Source organism: Neophocaena asiaeorientalis, unplaced genomic scaffold (genome assembly GCF_003031525.2).
Source record: "Neophocaena asiaeorientalis asiaeorientalis breed wild unplaced genomic scaffold, Neophocaena_asiaeorientalis_V1.1 scaffold31, whole genome shotgun sequence".
NCBI classification, from domain to species: Eukaryota; Metazoa; Chordata; class Mammalia; order Artiodactyla; family Phocoenidae; genus Neophocaena; species Neophocaena asiaeorientalis.
In genome coordinates this window covers 31,339-48,901 of record NW_020175320.1, presented here as the reverse complement: position 1 = coordinate 48,901, position 17,563 = coordinate 31,339, and the positions used below count along the sequence as shown (strand labels likewise).

The window sequence follows — 17,563 nt, the reverse complement described above, 5'->3', positions numbered from 1 at the left end:
CCTAAGCAAAAACAATTAGTAAAGATGCAAGGCATCATATAATAAATACCCAAAAAAGGTACAGACACATTCTTTGGCTGTTGAAAGCACCTTCTGGCCAAGGAAATTGGATTTCCCAGATCTCCTAGGAAAGCAGTGAAGTTCATTCAGTTCACGCCGTGTATCTTTGCAGAAAGTCTACGTGTAGATTCCTTAGAAACTCACTTGGGATAACTGAAAATTCCTGTTGTGCGTCTGAAGCAGTGTAGAGGCCTGGGAGTCTAGGACTAGAAAAACAAAGACTTCAGTTTAATCCCCGCCCCATCACTGATCTCATCTGTGGCCTTGAGCAAGTTAATGCTTTGATCCTTAGCTGCCCTTGGATAGTAGGTAGTGCCTTCTTTGCCAACCTCAGAATCTTGTTGTCAGAGTCAGTTGAGATATACTGAAGTGAATTCATTAAAAGGCACGACTGTCTATTTAGATGCCATGTATTTATAACTATTGTAATTGATAGGATCAGAATTCCATATTTGTCCTGTGTACTGCCCAACAGAATGGAGTCCGATTGGTGTCCGTGATATTTGAAGGCCTTTTTAGGTCCAGAAAATGCTGTTGGGATGTGTGTTGGATGAGAGACTGGAGCATAGATCCTGAAGAAAAGCGTGGGTTGGGCATTTGTTTTGAGGGAGGGGAGAGAAATGTTGGGCATCCGGAAACCTTGGGAAGGTAAGGAGCTCTGCAATATACTTGACCCAGCAATTCTCTTTCTGGGAATTTATCCTGTAGGTATACTGTCACGTACACATACGGTGTGTGTTACAAGGTTAGCTATTTCAGCATGGTTTGTGATAGCAAATGTTAGAAACAACCTAAGTTTCCATCAGGAAAGGGCAGGTTAAATAAACTAGGGTACATCCATCTAATGGAATACTCTACAGGTATAAAAATGAATGAGGAAGCACAGATCTTTAAGAGAATATTGCTAAGTAGAAGAACAAGGTCTAGTACAGTGCTGGAGTATGCTACCTTTTGTGTAAAAGAGACAAATAAGAACATACCTCTATTCTTACTTGTATATGCATAAAGAAATTCTAGAAGGGTATCTAGAAACTAGTAGTAATATTAACCTGGGGGTAGGATGAGGGTCTGGGGGATAGATGAGAGAGTGTGTGTGTTTATTTTTTTATTTTTGAACCATGTAAATGTATTACTTATTCAAAAATTAAAAGGTTTTTTAAAAAAGGAAAGAAACTACCTTTGCCATCTGAGGGCAGGTGAGATTGCGGAGGACATGTTGAATAGTTCATACATTATGACTGTCAGGTCATATAATATGTGGAAATTTATTTGGATAATAGAACCATTTGTTTCTTTTAGGTTTATGGTCAAGGTTTAAAAAGAGATGTTTTAAGCTTATCCGGAAGATGCCTATTATTGGTCGTAAGGTAAGCAGAATCCTGTAGATTTTCCCTACCGCCTCCTACCCCCATGGTCATCAGACCTCTTTCTGTATAGTCACTGAAACTAGAAGTTCAAGGGGGCTGGGTGAGTTTTGTCCCCCACCTCCAAGAAACATTCGACAATGTCTGGAGACATTTTTGGATATCACAAGAGGAGGTGGGTGCTGTCGGCATCTAGTGGATAGGGGCCAGGGATGCTGCTGAACACCCTCCAGTGCACAGGTCAGCCTCCACAGCAGAGGACTGGCTGACTCAAAATAGCAGAAGTGCCAAGAATGAGAAGGCTGACCCAGCCCTTTCTCCAACGTATCTGACCGAAGGAGAAAGATGCTATTCAGGAGAAATTTGAAATTCGACAACCTGACAGAAGTGACATGAAGCTTTGGAGCAATATTTGGCTGAATTTGGACACTTGTCAGGGATTGAGTGCTTACATGGTTTAGATCAGGGTTGGCAAACATTTCCTGTAAAGGGCTAGGTATGAAGCATTTTAGACGTTGCAGGCCCTGCCATGTCTGCCACAGCTCCTCACCCCTGCCCTTGCAGAGGGAAAGCAGTGATAGTACGATGGGTAGAGGGATGAGCCTGGCTGTGTTCCAGTGAGATTCTCTTTACAAAAACAGGCACAGGCCAAATTCAGCCTATAGTTTGATTTGGCCTGTAGTTTGCTGATCCCAGGTTTAGAAACTTAGAGCAGAGCCATTCTCTTGCTCTTTGTTCATGTCTGTAGTCTAGTACGTTCCCTTCACTGGATCCTCTCTATCCTCGTCCACGCTCAGGATAAGACAGTCACGTCTGTGCCCTTCCCACAGATTCTTTATCACAGGTGAAAATAAACAGGGCAGGCCCCACTGCAGGCTCTAAGGAACGCACATGATCCTTGATGGCTTCATCTTCCTTGCTTCCCTGCCCTGCCCTTCAACTTTGCTGCAAGCTTTCTTTCACTTTTGGCTTTCAGTTCCTTTTCCCCTTTCCTGGCCAAACCAGAAAAGATGGCCTTTGACCATCTTTTAGCCTTTGACTGAAGTCCATTCAGACCACTGTGCTAAGTCTCCCAGAATTTTGTATTTTCAGGTTCATTTCCTGTGGGGAAGTGGAAGTAATAACTAGGGTGGAGAAGGAGCATGAGGGCTTTTATTTGACCTCTAATCATATTAAGTCCTAAAATTAAATCTACTTTAGTCCTTAGAAAATGAAGGGTAGGGGAGAGGGAAGATAGAAAGGATGGACTGATCACAAAGGATAATAGCTTTTCCCCGTATTATTCTCTGTATTTTTTCTGCTTTTATTCATCACACTTTTCTCCTTCAGTTTCAGATTTTGAGACAAATAAATGCTGGGGTTCCAGAACCCATTAAATGTATATGATAACAGAATTGGAAGGTACTTAGAAATTGTATAATCACCTTTCAATTTTTAGATGCAGATTTTGAGGCGCAGAGACAAAAGTTACTTGTTTTGAGTGAGTGTGTGTGTCCTTCTGTCATTCATTGAGCACCTGCTCAGGGTCAGGTACTATTCTGGGTGCTGGGGACACAGTGGTGAACAAGGCCAAGTCCTTCCTCCATAGAATCTATATTTCAGTACTAAGGAAAGACAGAAAATCAGTGAGTAAACAAATACATAAGAGTTTCACTTTGAAATAAATGCTGTGAAGAAATTAAAATGCAGTGGAGGTTCTGAGGCAAGAATTGGGGTGAGGATGTGTTTGCTGTGCTTTCTAACCTGCCTCTCTATCATTTTTGTCTGCTTTATTACAGCAGCAGCATCTATGCATGGAAGCTCAGCTTTCATAGTTCTGGTTACATTTATGCAGCATAATTCTTTATTTACAACTTAAAAAATATCTTCATGTCCATCACATGCCCTGGCATTGCCCAGGAGTGTGGACTCTGCTTCCTGCCAATGTCTGCGTGTTAGACTTTGCAGACATGTTTTAAAGGAGAGGCTTTCCCTGTGGTTTCATTGAGGGCCACGTCTGAGAAGACCCTCTTGGATTCTAATCATCCATGGCACTTTTCATTACCTGACTTTTAGTTTCTGACTGTGATGCTAAAAATAAGCTCAGGAGAACAGGACACACACACACACACCCCATTCCCGGCCTAAGTTTGTTTTGTTCACTGTGTATCTCTGGCCCACAGTTGTAGTTCAACAAATATTTATTAAGTAAATAAGTGCATGAATGAAAGAAAACGTCTGATGAGGATGGAAACGAAATAACCATGGCTGATAAGTGATGTAGCAGAAAGGACTTTAGCTCCTCCTAGCACTTAAGAGTCAAGCAGTGCAAAGCTGTCAACCTGAGGAGACAGGTGGCAGCCTCCCTGGCTCTTCCCAGCATGTCTTGGGCTTCTGTGTGGGGATTTGTGTAGGGCCTCCAGATGCCTGGTGTGCTCTGGGCATGCCTTGGTGAAGGAGCTCATCCCTTGCTCAAGCACCAGAATCTGTTTTACTGCTGCTTGGCCTGTTTTCTGGCTACTGTTCATGGTTCTACCTTAGTTTCTTTGGTGCACACACTGTAGCTGCTGCCAAGGGTCGAACAAGGTCCAAATATCGCCCTCAGAGAAGTGCTGACTTGGTGAGGTCATCCTGGCAGAGGAAAAGGGTGGGGGTGGAGTAGGGAATTGAGTGTCTCTTTGACCTTCAGAGAGAAAGCTGACTTTTCAAACTTCTAAGAGACTATTGCCCAGGCCAGAAAATAGCTGAATGGTCAAAATGTCACCACACCTTTTTAAGAAAAAATACCATCCTTATTCTGAAGCACTTGTGCAGTGCCCAGTGTTGAGCAGTTGGTTTGGTGTTGTAACTGGTTCTTCTACTCTCCGGGCTGTATTCTTCTAGCTCCCTGTTAACTTTATCTTCCTTATCTTTGGAGATCCAAGATAAGTTGAACAAGACCAAGGAAGATATTAGCAAGAATATGTCATTCCTGAAAGTGGACAAAGATTACGTGAAAGCCCTGCCCTCTCAAGGAATGAGCCCGGCTGCAGTTCTGGAGAAGCTCAAAGAATACAGCTCTATGGGTACGATTCTCAGCAAATATATGCTCCCTGCTTCCTTAATGTGGCTGCTTATTTGGTCATCATCTGATGTTGGCAGAGGTTAAGAAGAGTTCATCCCGGGTGCTTCTATATTCAGGAGGGCCCACTCCCTGTCTCAAAGGCTGAATTTCGTATTTTAAAAACTGTATTTATATAGATTCATCCTTCACCCATAAAGCAAACAAATCTCGGAGATGGTGGAACTTGGTTCCATTTTCTTTTCTAAGCCTGAATAAAATAGACCGATTTGTTTTTTGGAAAGAGAAAGTATCTAATAAAATGAAATACAGATTCATTATAGAAATTGTGAAATCTGTAAAGAGGCACAGAAGAAAATAACAAGTCAGTATAATTTCATCCTCAAAAGAAACACAGATGATATATATGTATCATCTCAGAATGTTAATAGTGTCTTGTGTAATAAGCACACACGCGTACATATATGCATGAGCACGTGTGGGAAGGATAAATGAACTAATAAGTAGCTTAATGTTTGAGAGTACAGCCCGGATTCACTCAGCCTGGATTCACATCTGGTTCAGCCACTTAAAATATGGCCTTGGGTTGGTTACTTAACTTCTCTCTGCCTCTGTTTCTGTCTCTCTACAATGAGGATAATAACAATGATACTTATCTGAAAGGATAATTGTAGAGATTAAATGAGATGATGCATGTAAATATATAATACCTGGCTTATAATAAGTGCTCGATAAGTGTTAACTATTATTAACACAAACATGTTTGTTACAAATTGAGATCATATTACAAATACCTTTTAAAAATAGGCTTTTTAGTTTGGCATAATTTTAGATTTATAGAAAATTTGCAAAGATAATAGATTTCCCACATACCCCTTACGCAGCTTCTCCTGATGCTAACATCTAAAATAACCGTGGTACATTTGTCAAAACTAAAAAATTAACATCGGTACAGTGCTATTAACTAAACTACAAATTCTCTTCCTGTTTCACCAGTTTTCCTATAATGTTCTTTCTCCTGTTCTAGGATCTAGTCCAGGATACCATATTACATTTTAAAATTTCTAATTGAAATCTGTTGAATTTTTGACATCAGATGGTACAAAACTCGATACAGTGCAGGATTTATATATGATATAAAGCAAGGATTAGCATTCTCTGAGGCCTGTGTATTAAAGATTTCTATGAGTATGAGGGCTGGTTGGCTGCCCCATCTTTCCTTCCCTTCCATTTTTAAGTCACTGTCCATTGCCATACTCTGTAGCCCCAGTAAAAGAACAGGAAATAAAACCATATATCATGCTTTTGAAATGCTGGTGACCTCTGGTCTGAAGACATGCATGGCACAGACCAGTGTCCTCTAAAGAAAGAAGGAAGGTCAAACTGGCCACAAGCTGGCAGATCACGTGACAATGAGGGGTTTGTCGGGATATTCACTACTCAGTCTTCTGCTCTCATTGGAACTGCAGATCTTGGCTTTGTAGAGCCCATGGCAACAGTTTTCAGTTAGGGTGCTTCTGTAATCCTCACTACCCATTTTCAATGGGCACAGCCATGTTGTCCTAAAAGGACCTGAGACACCCACATGAACAGATTTGTTGGTATTGTAGAGTGTCTCTGGGGGGGGAGGGCACCTCAGACAGGAAGTGGAAAGTCGGACCTTACATTCTGGTCAGGAACCTGTCCTCTGAGCCTTCTCGCAGTGATGGCTGTTCCTGATGCTTAGTGCTGCGGCAGAGGTTGCTGGAAGCAGGTGGCTAATTCTGTATGGGTTTCCGGGCTTGTCTGAAGGAGGGGTCCCTGAGGACAGGATGCCAGTGGTTCATCTCTCACCACGGTTTGTCTAGTCAGGGATTCAGTTCCCTGGCTCCAGCTCTGGTGGTAGTTAGTTTACGGAAATTCTGCACCTTCGCCTTACTCTTTTCTGCTAACTCTGCTCATAGCAGTTCCCACACTTCCTTTGACTGGCTAGGAAGGGAGAGAAGAAGGAAGCCACTGCCAAAAAAGGTCAAGCTGAGCCATACAGAGAACAGAAAAGGAGTATAGATAAAGGAAAATTGTTCTGCTCTTAGAAGGCAGTTGGGGATGGTGACATTATTATTGGACTGTCTTTACTGTACCTAGATGCTGTTAATACCTTTTTCACACTGTTGTTGATGGTAATTGTTGACCTTTCATCTTTATTTTGCTGTGATAGCTCTTTATTGGAGTTCTTTTTCTTGATTTTATGTAAGAACACCTTTGGGTTTCCACTCCAACTTTTTTTTTCTTTTGTACACAGAGGAGTTTCTTCCTATTTCTTCTTTATTAGAACCTGTCTTCCCAAAGGCTCGTGCTTACTGATCCAGTGGTCTTCCCTTTCTCTGTAGATGTCTTGTGGCAAGAAGGGAAGGCCTCCGGAGCGGTGTACAGTGGGGAGAAGGAGCTCACTGAACTCCTTGTGAAGGTGAGCGAGTGCCCAGTACTTGCAGGGAGTGTGTGGCCCTGCCACTTTAGATTACCGCATTTTTTTCTCCTTATTTTTGTAATTAAAAAAATTACTTAATGGAAGTTTATTGTTAAAATAAAACTAAAGAGGTTTAGAAAGTGTCTCTTTACCCAGACATAGGCGAATATGCATAATATTGATCAAAGACATCTTCCATCTGTAACAAAGTAAAATGTTACTTATGTTTCCAGGCTTCACAGACACCCTGTGTAGAAGGCAGATACTAGGGAAGGTAGTCCATCATTTGAGATTATTAATGACAAGGTATATTTTGTTGGATCAGAAGAGACAAGGGATGGAAACTGGGTCATAATCTCCTGTACAACATGAGTCTCAAATCACATGATCTGAGAATGAGCAGTGGTCTCAATTATAATTGAAATAATTCTCACTTTTTGTGGACTTTAAAATTGCCCTTAGCTTCTTCCACTTCTAATCAGATTTATTTTTTAAACCCCACTTTGTCGTATAAAATTGGCATTGGACTGCTGGTCTCTAAGGTCTTTGTGTTTGATTATTGTAACTATGAAACTGTGCATACCTTACTAAATATTATAGGTTTTGCTCAGCTGTATCTTGACAGAATACCCTGACCTTACTTCTACGCTTAAGAATCTTTCAGTGGCTTCCCATTATCTACAGGACAAAAGTCAAGCTGCCCATGCAGCAGAAAATACAAGTCCCTTCGTGAGCCAGCTGCCACCTATTTTTTTCAACCATCCCTGTTATTTTCCCTCATGAATACTAACCACTGCCTTTTCTCTTTACTGAGTACACCGTGCTCCTGTGTTGTTTTCCTTTCCCTCCTGTTCTAAGTGATGAATTCCTACTCATGTCTCAAGGTTCCACTGAACAGATAACCTCCAGACCACTCAGGATGTCCGTTATTCCCTCTTTAAGGCCCCTTACCCTCATGTACGTATGCACATCTGGTATCGCACTTCAGATAGTTAAAGTGCTTCGCATGCGTTATCTTACTTACTTACGGCTGGAACCCCATCAGGTAGGTACTATGATTATCCCCTTTAGCATATGAGGAAATTGAGCCTCAGAGAGGTTATCTGACCTAAGAATACACAGCTAGAAGTGACAGGTAAAGCTAAGATTTCAAACTGGGGCTGTTTGGTGTTTTAGTCTGTGCTTTTAACCGCATTTATACTTCCTCTCTTACCACATTGTAAAATAATTTTTATGCCTGCCTGTCTCCTCCAGTATATTTTGATCTTCTTTAGATTGGGGAACATATCTTACCATTTTTCCAGTTTCTAGTGTTGTGTCTGATACCTAGAAACTTTTGTTTGTTGCATGATTCTTTTTTTCTATACAATGTAATCGTCTTCACATCTGCTTGCATTTCTCTGCAGGCTTATGGAGATTTTGCATGGAGTAATCCGCTGCATCCAGATATCTTCCCAGGACTACGTAAGATAGAAGCAGAGATTGTGAGGATGGCTTGTTCCCTATTCAATGGGGGACCAGATTCCTGTGGATGTGTAAGTATATGCAGGTGACATCCTATAATCTGATTTTTTTAGCTTAAAATGGAAGAATTTATTCAAAACATTTTATTACACAAGTAATACATGATTATTGTAGGAAGATCGAGATTAACAGCGATTTTTAAAGGTTATGATTTTGTAATTCATGGAGTATCAACATTTTGGTAAATATCTTCTAGATATTTTTTCTCTTCAGTCTTTTATTTTGAAAAACTTTAAACTTACATTAAGTTGTCAGAATAGTTTAAAGAACATCCTAGATTCACTAAATATAAATACTTTGTCATATCTGCTCTCACCTCCTCTTTCTCTCCCTCCCTTTCTTCCACCCACCTACCTACCTACCTACCCACTTATCTATATAATTTTTTCAAACCATCCCATAGTTTTTTGATATACTTGTTTTGCTTGAGCTGGATGTTTATTATTTTGCTATAAATTGAATCTCAGTTGGTTTAGGAATAAAGGAAGAGGGTGTCATTGTATTTAAAAGATGCACGTGAGGATTCCTTCTTTCAACTATTCTTCCCAGTAGATGTTTGTTAGTTTTCCTAAACTGTGATTGATAAACTTCTGTTGAGGTTTGGTACCACAAACTGATCTTGCCTTCTCTAGAAAAAAGTAAATTTCAGCTTATCAGGATAGTTAGATTTAACCCAGAGTGCTGTAATGGTAACCTAGGGGTGCTAATCCTATCATACCAAATACTTTTGTAATCATTAGAAAGTCTGCAAATTTAATTTTGAAGGGCCCATCCAAAGACGAGAACATTTTATAGTTACTTTTTTGTTTTTTCCCAATAAGCAGCGTTAGGTTTTACTTTTTTTTTTTTAACATCTTTATTGGGGTATTTTTGGTCTAGTTCTGTGAAAAATGCCAGTGGTAGTTTGATAGGGATTGCATTGAATCTGTAGATTGCTTTGGGTAGTACAGTCATTTTCACAATGTTGATTCTTTCAATCCAAGAACATGGTATATCTCTCCATTTACTTTTCAGTTGGCACCATGAAAAATCAACATGTTCAAATACTCAGTAGCTAACAAAACTGGTATTCCTGGCATTCACTTTCCCCCCAAAAGTTCCAAAACTGTTAAAAACCAACCATAATCTAGCAGTGGGTTCCCTTATGGCATTTAGATGAACGGGATGATGTAGAGGGGAGATGCCAGTATACTTACAGTACGTGGGTATTCTTCTGTGCCATTAGACTCTTTATGAACTTATTTTTTCAAGCCTCACTAAATATTTTTTTAAATAATTTCTTCTGAAGATCAGTTGCTCAGTTTACTTTTTTTTTTTAATGGAGTATAGTTGCTTTACAGTGTTGTGTTAGTTTCTGCTGTACAGTGAAGTGGATCAGCTATATGTATACCTATATCCCCTCCCTCTTGGACCTCCCTTCCACCCCCCTACCCCGCCGAATCCCACCCGTCTAGGTCATCACAGAGCACCGAGCTGAGCTCCCTGTGCTATACAGCAGGTTCCCACCAGCCATCTGTTTTACGCGTGGTAGTGTATATATATCAATCCTAACCTCCCAATTCGTCCCACCCTCCCCATCCCCCTCTGTGTCTACATGTCCGTTTTCTACATATGCGTCTCTATTCCTGCCCTGAAAATAGGTTCATCTGTACCATTTTTCTGGATTCCACATATATGCGTTAATATATGATATTTGTTTTTCTCTTTCTGACTTCACTCTGTATGACAGGCTCTGTGAACTTTTAAGAGACCACAGTTTAAACAAGCACAAAACCACTTCGGCCTTATCCGGTGAAGTTGAAGATACCTATATCTTATGACCCTGATATGCCACTACTTGGGATATATTCTAGAAAAACGTACATGTGTGTATCAGGATAGATGTATATTCATAGCAACATTGTTCATGATAGCTAAAAACTGGAAATAATTCAAATGCTTATCAACAGTGGGGTGGATGAATCATAGAATAGTGTGTGTGTGTCAGTCTATTGTAGCTGTCACTCAGAATGATACTCAAATTACTCCATTTTTGGCCAGTGGGAACTTCTTTTTTTTTTTTTTTTTTTTTTAAACATCTTTATTGGGGTATAATTGCTTTACAATGGTGTGTTAGTTTCTGCTTTATAACAAAGTGAATCAGCTATACATATACATATGTTCCCATATGTCTTCCCTCTTGCGTCTCCCTCCCTCCCACTCTCCCCATCCCACCCCTCCAGGCTGTCACAAAGGGGAACTTCTTAATTTTGGCTCCTGGGTCTTTTTGCATGATTCAAGTAGTCTTTGCAAACTTCCTTTCTTTCCTTCTCTTTTTTTGGACAAATTTTTTTTTTTTTTTTTGCGGTACACGGGCCTCTCCTTGCTGTGGCCTCTCCTGCTGCGGAGCACAGGCTCCGGACGTGCAGACCCAGTGGCCATGGCTCACGGGCCCAGCCGCTCCACAGCATGCGGGATCCTCCCAGACCGGGGCACAAACCCGTGTCCCCTGCATCGGCAGGCAGACTCTCAACCACTGCGCCACCAGGGAAGCCCTGGACAAAATATTTTTATTTGATGAGATATTCCAGGTTTACTTTTTACATTTCCTGCTCCAGACCCAGAATCAGCCATTCATTCAAGGAGCCCTAGTTCATTTATAGCCATGTAAAATATTTACATGGTTCCTAAGTCAAATTTATGGAATAAGAGAGTTTTAAAAGTTAACCAGAATAAAACCTGGAGAGACAAATAGAAAGTTAAGAGACATGAACGATAGAGTGAGAAAGGCTAACACACCTCTAGTTGGTATTTAAAAGTAGCCAGAAGACATAGATAACCTGTAAAGGTTTAACTTTTAGAATGACTGATATTCTCAATAGCAACAATGGCTGGGGCAGTTGAGGTTAGAAGAAAGATGGGCTATGAGTTGAGAATTGTTGGAGCTGGGTGATACATGCAGGGTTTTTATTAATTCCCCCTTTAGCTGTGTATAATCCACTCTTTAGTTCTTCCATTGTTTTTTAAATTTCATTTACTGTGTTTTTCATTCTTGAGAATTCGGTTTGGTTCTTTTTTTTTTTATTTTTTTTTATTTATTTTTTATTTTTTATTTTTTTTTTGGTTCTTTTTTTAATTTGCTTGGTTCTTTGTAGTCCCTTTCCTTGTCTTATGCTTTGTTTATTTAAATATATTACACATAATTGTTTTATAGTCTATGTCTGATAATTCCATTATTGATGAGCCTTACCTGTCTGCTTCTGCTGGTTTCACTTATGCTGTCTTGTATCCTTATATTTGTGTTTTTTTGTTTTGTTTTGGTTTTTTCTGTGAGTCACTCATTTTCTTGGAAACTTAACTTTGAGGCCTAGATTGAAGTTAAGTTCTTCCAGAGAAGATTTGTATTTTTGTATTTACTTCTGCCAGTTACTGGGGATTTGCTGTAAAGTGCGGCCACACTGGAACCAATTTAAGTCTGAGTTTCAGCTCACAGTTTTGTACTATGGAAGTAGTCTGAACTCAGACCACAAACTCGAATAAAAGCTGTCTTGGCATACATTCTTGAGAGATCCTTATTTTTCTTTACCCTGAGCATCTGGGTTGAGAAAAGTAATTTTTCTTGCTGTTCTCTTCTGTACCAGCGGGGTTTATTTCTTGTACTGCTGAGAGTGTGGGTGAAGTCTCTGTTTTCAGCCATCACCTCTTAGATTCCTTATCTTGAGCAGGCCCTACATTTATTTCCTGTTTATTTGTCAAAGTGGGAGTTTGAGGTCTAGATCTAGGAGTTGGCAATAATCCTCAGAGTTAAAACCAGCTTTGACATTCACTTATCTTGTAGGATTCTTGATTTTGCTTTGTTTGGGGGTTCAGTGTGTTCCTTTATGTTAACTCAGTGGTGGATGTAAAAATATTTTTTAATGTTTTATCAAGCTTTTTTAGTTGTTCTAGTTAGGAGGGTTGCCCAAGCTATATAATGTATATTGCTGGAAATTGAAGTTCCATGATTGTTTTTTTCCATGTGGGAGACCTTTGTATACTTGAAAGCCTCTTTCCCCCTGAATCTTCTCTTCACCACAGTTTTCCTAGGATTCTCCGCTTTTCTTAGAGAATATGATTTCACAGATTTCCACCTGTGCCCGTCCTTCCTCTCTGTATGCCTTTTGGTTATCTATGACCAGCCAGGTGGACACAGTTCTGCAAATGTAGAGCAGCACTGAGCTTTCAATCTCTTTCTTATCTGGGTTCACTAATTTACCTTAAACCTTTCCTCTAAGTCAGTATTTTTATTCTCAGCAGTGTTCAGTCTGTTTCTTGCCGTTCCTAATGTATTTAGTAATTCTGGAATCATGCTACTTGGTACTTTGGGGTTTTTTCCAGATCTGTGGTCTCACTCTGTTGTTTCAGTGGCCAGTCTTTCAGCTTCTGTTTTCTTGAATTCATGTTCTTATGATGTTGTCCTGCAGTGAGAAACAGGAGGAATTTCCTCCTGAGTTGGCCTTTACTTTGCAGGCTGCCTTTTTTCCTTTTCATATGTTTGCATAGTTACCATGCCATTTCTTTCATCTTGGCTCGTGCTTCAGTGACTGTCTCTAGACGTTCTGTTTGTTCTGATGCATGATGGGTCATTTCTTGTCTGAGAGGCAAGGCTTGGGTGAAGCTTTGTTCCACCTGTATTAGAATATCTAGGCCTCTTCTGAGATTTTGTTAAAAGTTACCTACCAGAGTTCACTCTGCCTAGCTGGAAGAGAATAATACTCTTTGGGCTTTATTTCTTTAGCTCATCCTGTATCCCTGGAGTCTTCACTTTTAAAGAGTCAGTCCTGGTGTTCTCTCTCCCCAGGCTGCTTGTTTCTCCCCAGCCGCTATGTCTATCACCCACTCATCTGACAATAAAGAAACCGCCTCCATTTGCTTCTCTGAAGATTTGGGGGGTGTTAATGAGAATTCTCAGGGTTTTGCTGACTTACCCGGACAATTTCCATGTCTTGGAGGAGGGATGAAGAACTGGGTTTTACTCTTTGCTGTGCTTTAGAAACTTGTTTCTTTTTCTCATCATCAGTATTTGAAGTTTATTGTGTTAGATTCCCTCTCTTAAGATCTTTGGTTGTTGTTATTGCAGGGTTTTAATGCTTTTTTCCTTTATTCTTGCACATACTGGGGGAGAGAAAGTCTGTGAAGTAGTTTCAGTCTTCCATCTTAATCCAGAAATCCAACTCTGGGGGGGGGTGGTTTTTGCATTGCTACAGTTAAACCATGCCTCTCCCATTAGGACCCTTTTTAGTGCTGTGTCAGGGGTCAGGAGAAGGAAAGACAGAGTCTAAGATCCCCAGTCTCTTCTGATACTTAGACTTTTATAAGAGAACTAATTACCTCTGGGATTATGTGAGTTTCTCTGTTTCTCTCTTTCGTCTCTGTCTTTCTGTCTCTCTTGATGAGCCATCTCTGGTGAAGACAGTTCAGAGTTCAGAGGTGGGAAACAAGAAGACACGGCCAACTGGCTGGGCAGTCTTTAGCCTGTTTCCAACTAAGGTATTAAGCTCTTCTCACTCTTTCTTCTTCAACCTTAAACTGTCCTTTTATTAGCTTCATTTGCCCCAGTTCGAATGGGTGAGAGGTGACTTTATATACTGAAGGAAATTGTTGCCATGGGAAACAGCTTTGGCTTGTGCAAATGTATCTAAAAGAGTATCTAAAGAGTATCTAAAAGAAAAATTTCCAAATAGGACCTGTTCTCTTGTTGCTGATTTAGATGTCATATATTAGAGTGAGAGGTTTTAAAAATGTTGAAAGATGTTGACTAACGTAATAAGTAGTTATTGAGGCCTCTGTCTTCTTACTTCAGAATTAGATTTCCATTTTTGGAGGGGTAGTGCCAGGGGTAGAGGGAAATGGGAGAGTAGCAGCATATCTGAACACAGAATTTAGGGATCAGAAATAAAAATTGGAAGTAAAATTTAGGTGTTCCTGCTTTTACAGTCCAAAGTACACTCGTGTTTGCCTAACAGATAATGATGTTGATTGGATGAATTATTGGACTGAAAATAGGACATGTGAAGTGAGTGAGTGACTAGGGGTTTGGAAATATTTCTGCTTAGGTCATTACTGGACCTTAGTGAGAGATGAGTGTGCTGAGGACTTGATCCTTTCTCGACTTCCTTCACAACTGGCTTGGCTCCTCATGTGATGTTCTAAGGTTTTATGCTGGACCACAGGACATGCCGCGATTTGCAGCGCTGACCTCAACTGTAAGCAGAGAAATGCAGAGACCTACAAACAAGTGTCCCGTGCCTGAGTTCAGTGGCTTACTGTGTGGATGACGGTCACATTTCCTGAAGGCTTCCTCAATTACAAAATGACTGACTCTTCTCAGCTAATTCCTGACTACCGGGATTTTTAATTTTTATTTTTGGTTTCTTTGGGTCTTTGTTGCTGTGCGCGGGCTTTCTCTAGCTGTGGCGAGCGGGGGCTACTCTTTGTTGGGGTGCGCAGGCTTGTCGTTGCAGTGGCTTCTCTTGTTGCGGGCTCTAGACACGTGGGCTTCAGTAGTTGTGGCTCACGGGCTCTAGAGCACAGGCTCAGTATTGTGGCTCATGGGCTCTAGAGCGCAGGCTCAGTAGTTGTGGCGCACAGGCTTAGCTGCTCTGCAGCACGTGGGATCTTCCCGGAGCAGGGCTCGAACCCATGTCCCCTGCACTGGCATGTGGGCTCTTAACCACTGCCACCAGGGAAGTCCCTCCACTGGGATTTTGTATCCTGTGGTATTTTTGTCTTATGTGTGGATATTACTTTAGGAAATTTCAGTCATTGCCTGCTCTCATTTCATCTCATGTTAAGTTACACTAAATATGAAAATATAGAAAGTTTTACTTTTTATCAAAAGATGGATGACACTGGATGAATCACTTAATCTCTCAGTTTTGGGGCTCAGTTTTCTTACCTGTAAAATGGAAAAGCTTTCTAAGATTATATGAATCTTTGGAGATGATAAATCTAAGGAAATATCCACCTAGCTCAGTGCTATGGCTTTTTTTTTTCCCTGTTTGTTTTGAAATTATTTCATTCTTAGATGTTATCAAAGGATAGCCAGATGGATATGACATACCTGTATTGGTCATGGTTTACTGAGAGTCAAATCAGGCATTAAGAAATGTTAATGGAGGATCTGGTAGGTGCCAGCTACTAGCTAGGTGCCAGGAATATTGTCATGAACAGAACGGTCCCCACCTTCATGAGTTTTGTAGTCCAGTGAGGAAGACAAGATGAATGGAATGACCTCTGAGTATTTTTGTATCAAATCTGGTAAAGAAATTCGCCTGTATCAGAGGTGCTAGGCCTAGTAGCTTCAGGAGAACATTTTTCTTCACTTTAAAAACATTAGGATTTTTTTGTTTTAATTTCAGATAAGTTAACAAACTTCTAAGTAGAGGCTTCTGCTTTTTTCTGTTTCAAACTTGTCAAAACGACAAGTTTACTTTGGAATATCTGAGTGTCTCTTCTTGGTCTTCTGGTGTATTGCATAGCTGACTAGAGTTGTAACTTCACAGTCTCACATTCTTCAATGGGCATTAACATTTTAAATGAAAGTCAGTAACCCTGATGCTTTTGGACGAGGTAAAATGCCCTATGCTATCTGCAGCTGGACGGACAACAGAAATGTAGGCGGATTGCGCACAGATGGGATCTGGGCAGATGTACATTTGTTCATGCAGTGTGGAGCTTCTCATCACTTAGTAGTTTTTATTCTTCTCCTGAACCAAGATTGGGCTTAGCCAATAAAGTCACATTTTCCTTCTTGTGGACAGAAGCATGTGCTCTGCAGCATGCATCCAAGAGCTCACCTGCTTCTGCATCAGATACCCTCAACATCAAGGCAGGAAGTGCATGCTGATAGCTATCCCTAACTGCCTTCCACAGATGGCCTCTCTTTTTTTTTTATTACAGGTGACCTCCGGGGGGACAGAAAGTATTCTGATGGCCTGTAAAGCTTATCGGGAACTGGCCTTCGAGAATGGGATCAAAACTCCAGAAATGTATGTACAGTTCCCTTGGTATCCATGGAGGATTGGTTCTAGGACCCCCACGGATACCAAATCCTCGATACTCAGGTCCCTTATATAGAGTGGTATAGTATTTGCATATGGCCTATACATATCCTCCATATAGTGGTTTGTGTTTTTTTTTTAAATTTATTTATTTTTGGCTGCATTGGGTCTTCGTTGCTGCACGCAGGCTTTCTCTAGCTGCGGTGAGCCAGGGGCTACTCTTCATTGCGGTGCACGGGCTTCTCATTGTGGTGGCTTCTCTTGTTGCAGAGCACGGGCTCTAGCGCGCAGGCTCGGTAGTTGTGGCGCACAGGCTTAGTTGCTCTGCGGCATGTGGGATCTTCCTGGACCAGGGCTCAAACCTGTGTCCCCTGCATTGGCAGGCGCATTCTTAACCACTGTGCCACCAGGGAAGCCCCTCCATATGGTTTTAAATCATCTCTAGATTACTTAGAATACTTAATGTGTAAATGCTATGTAAACAGTTGCTGGTATGCAGCAAATACAAGTTTTGCTTTTTGGAACTCATTTCCCCCTGAGTATTTTCCTTCCTTGGGTGGCTGAACTCATGGATACGGAGGGCTTGACTGTATGTGTGGCTGGGTTTTTTCCCCTGTTAGGTTTGTCTGTGTGGAATACTGCTGTGTGAAACAGCCTGATAATCTGTTTTCTGATTCTTGTCTTCCTCTGGTAATTCCAGTCCTCTTCTCTCCTGTCCTGTGCCCCTGACCATTATCCTTCACATTCAGCAAAATCCTAAGTGGATCTGCTAGTTAATATTGAAGGTCATTCCCTTTCCCAACCACCCAGATTTATACCTGGTGTATATTGATCCTTTTTCTAAAAGTTGACAGAGTTATAGGACTACATCTTTGAATTCTGTGATGCTATAAGTTTATCTCGTGCCTAAGGAAAGCTCTCTACTTATCTCAGTTCAGTGAAAGTTACTTAAGTATAATAGGCTGCTTCAGGGTGCTCCCTAAGAAAATTTCAGCCTGACAGCTGTGTTCTGGGAGGAAAGTTTTAATAAATCTTCTTGAGATGTACCTGTATTGCCACCCCATGGACATAATTTTGATACTTGGTTGCATTTTTTTTTTTCTTTAGG

At 40.8% G+C, this 17,563-nt stretch overlaps 1 protein-coding gene across 2 annotated transcripts in view; it reads left to right on the top strand.

The window, feature by feature from the left end:
* SGPL1 (sphingosine-1-phosphate lyase 1) overlaps nt 1–17,563 on the top strand; it is a 54,645-nt gene that overhangs the window by 25,685 nt on the left and 11,397 nt on the right. For both annotated transcript variants that reach the window (XM_024765489.1, XM_024765490.1), the window contains exons 4-8: nt 1,360–1,427; nt 4,321–4,468; nt 6,834–6,910; nt 8,317–8,445; nt 16,355–16,443. In XM_024765489.1, the coding sequence (XP_024621257.1) occupies nt 1,360–1,427; nt 4,321–4,468; nt 6,834–6,910; nt 8,317–8,445; nt 16,355–16,443 (511 nt within the window). The remainder of the gene's footprint in view (nt 1–1,359; nt 1,428–4,320; nt 4,469–6,833; nt 6,911–8,316; nt 8,446–16,354; nt 16,444–17,563) is intronic.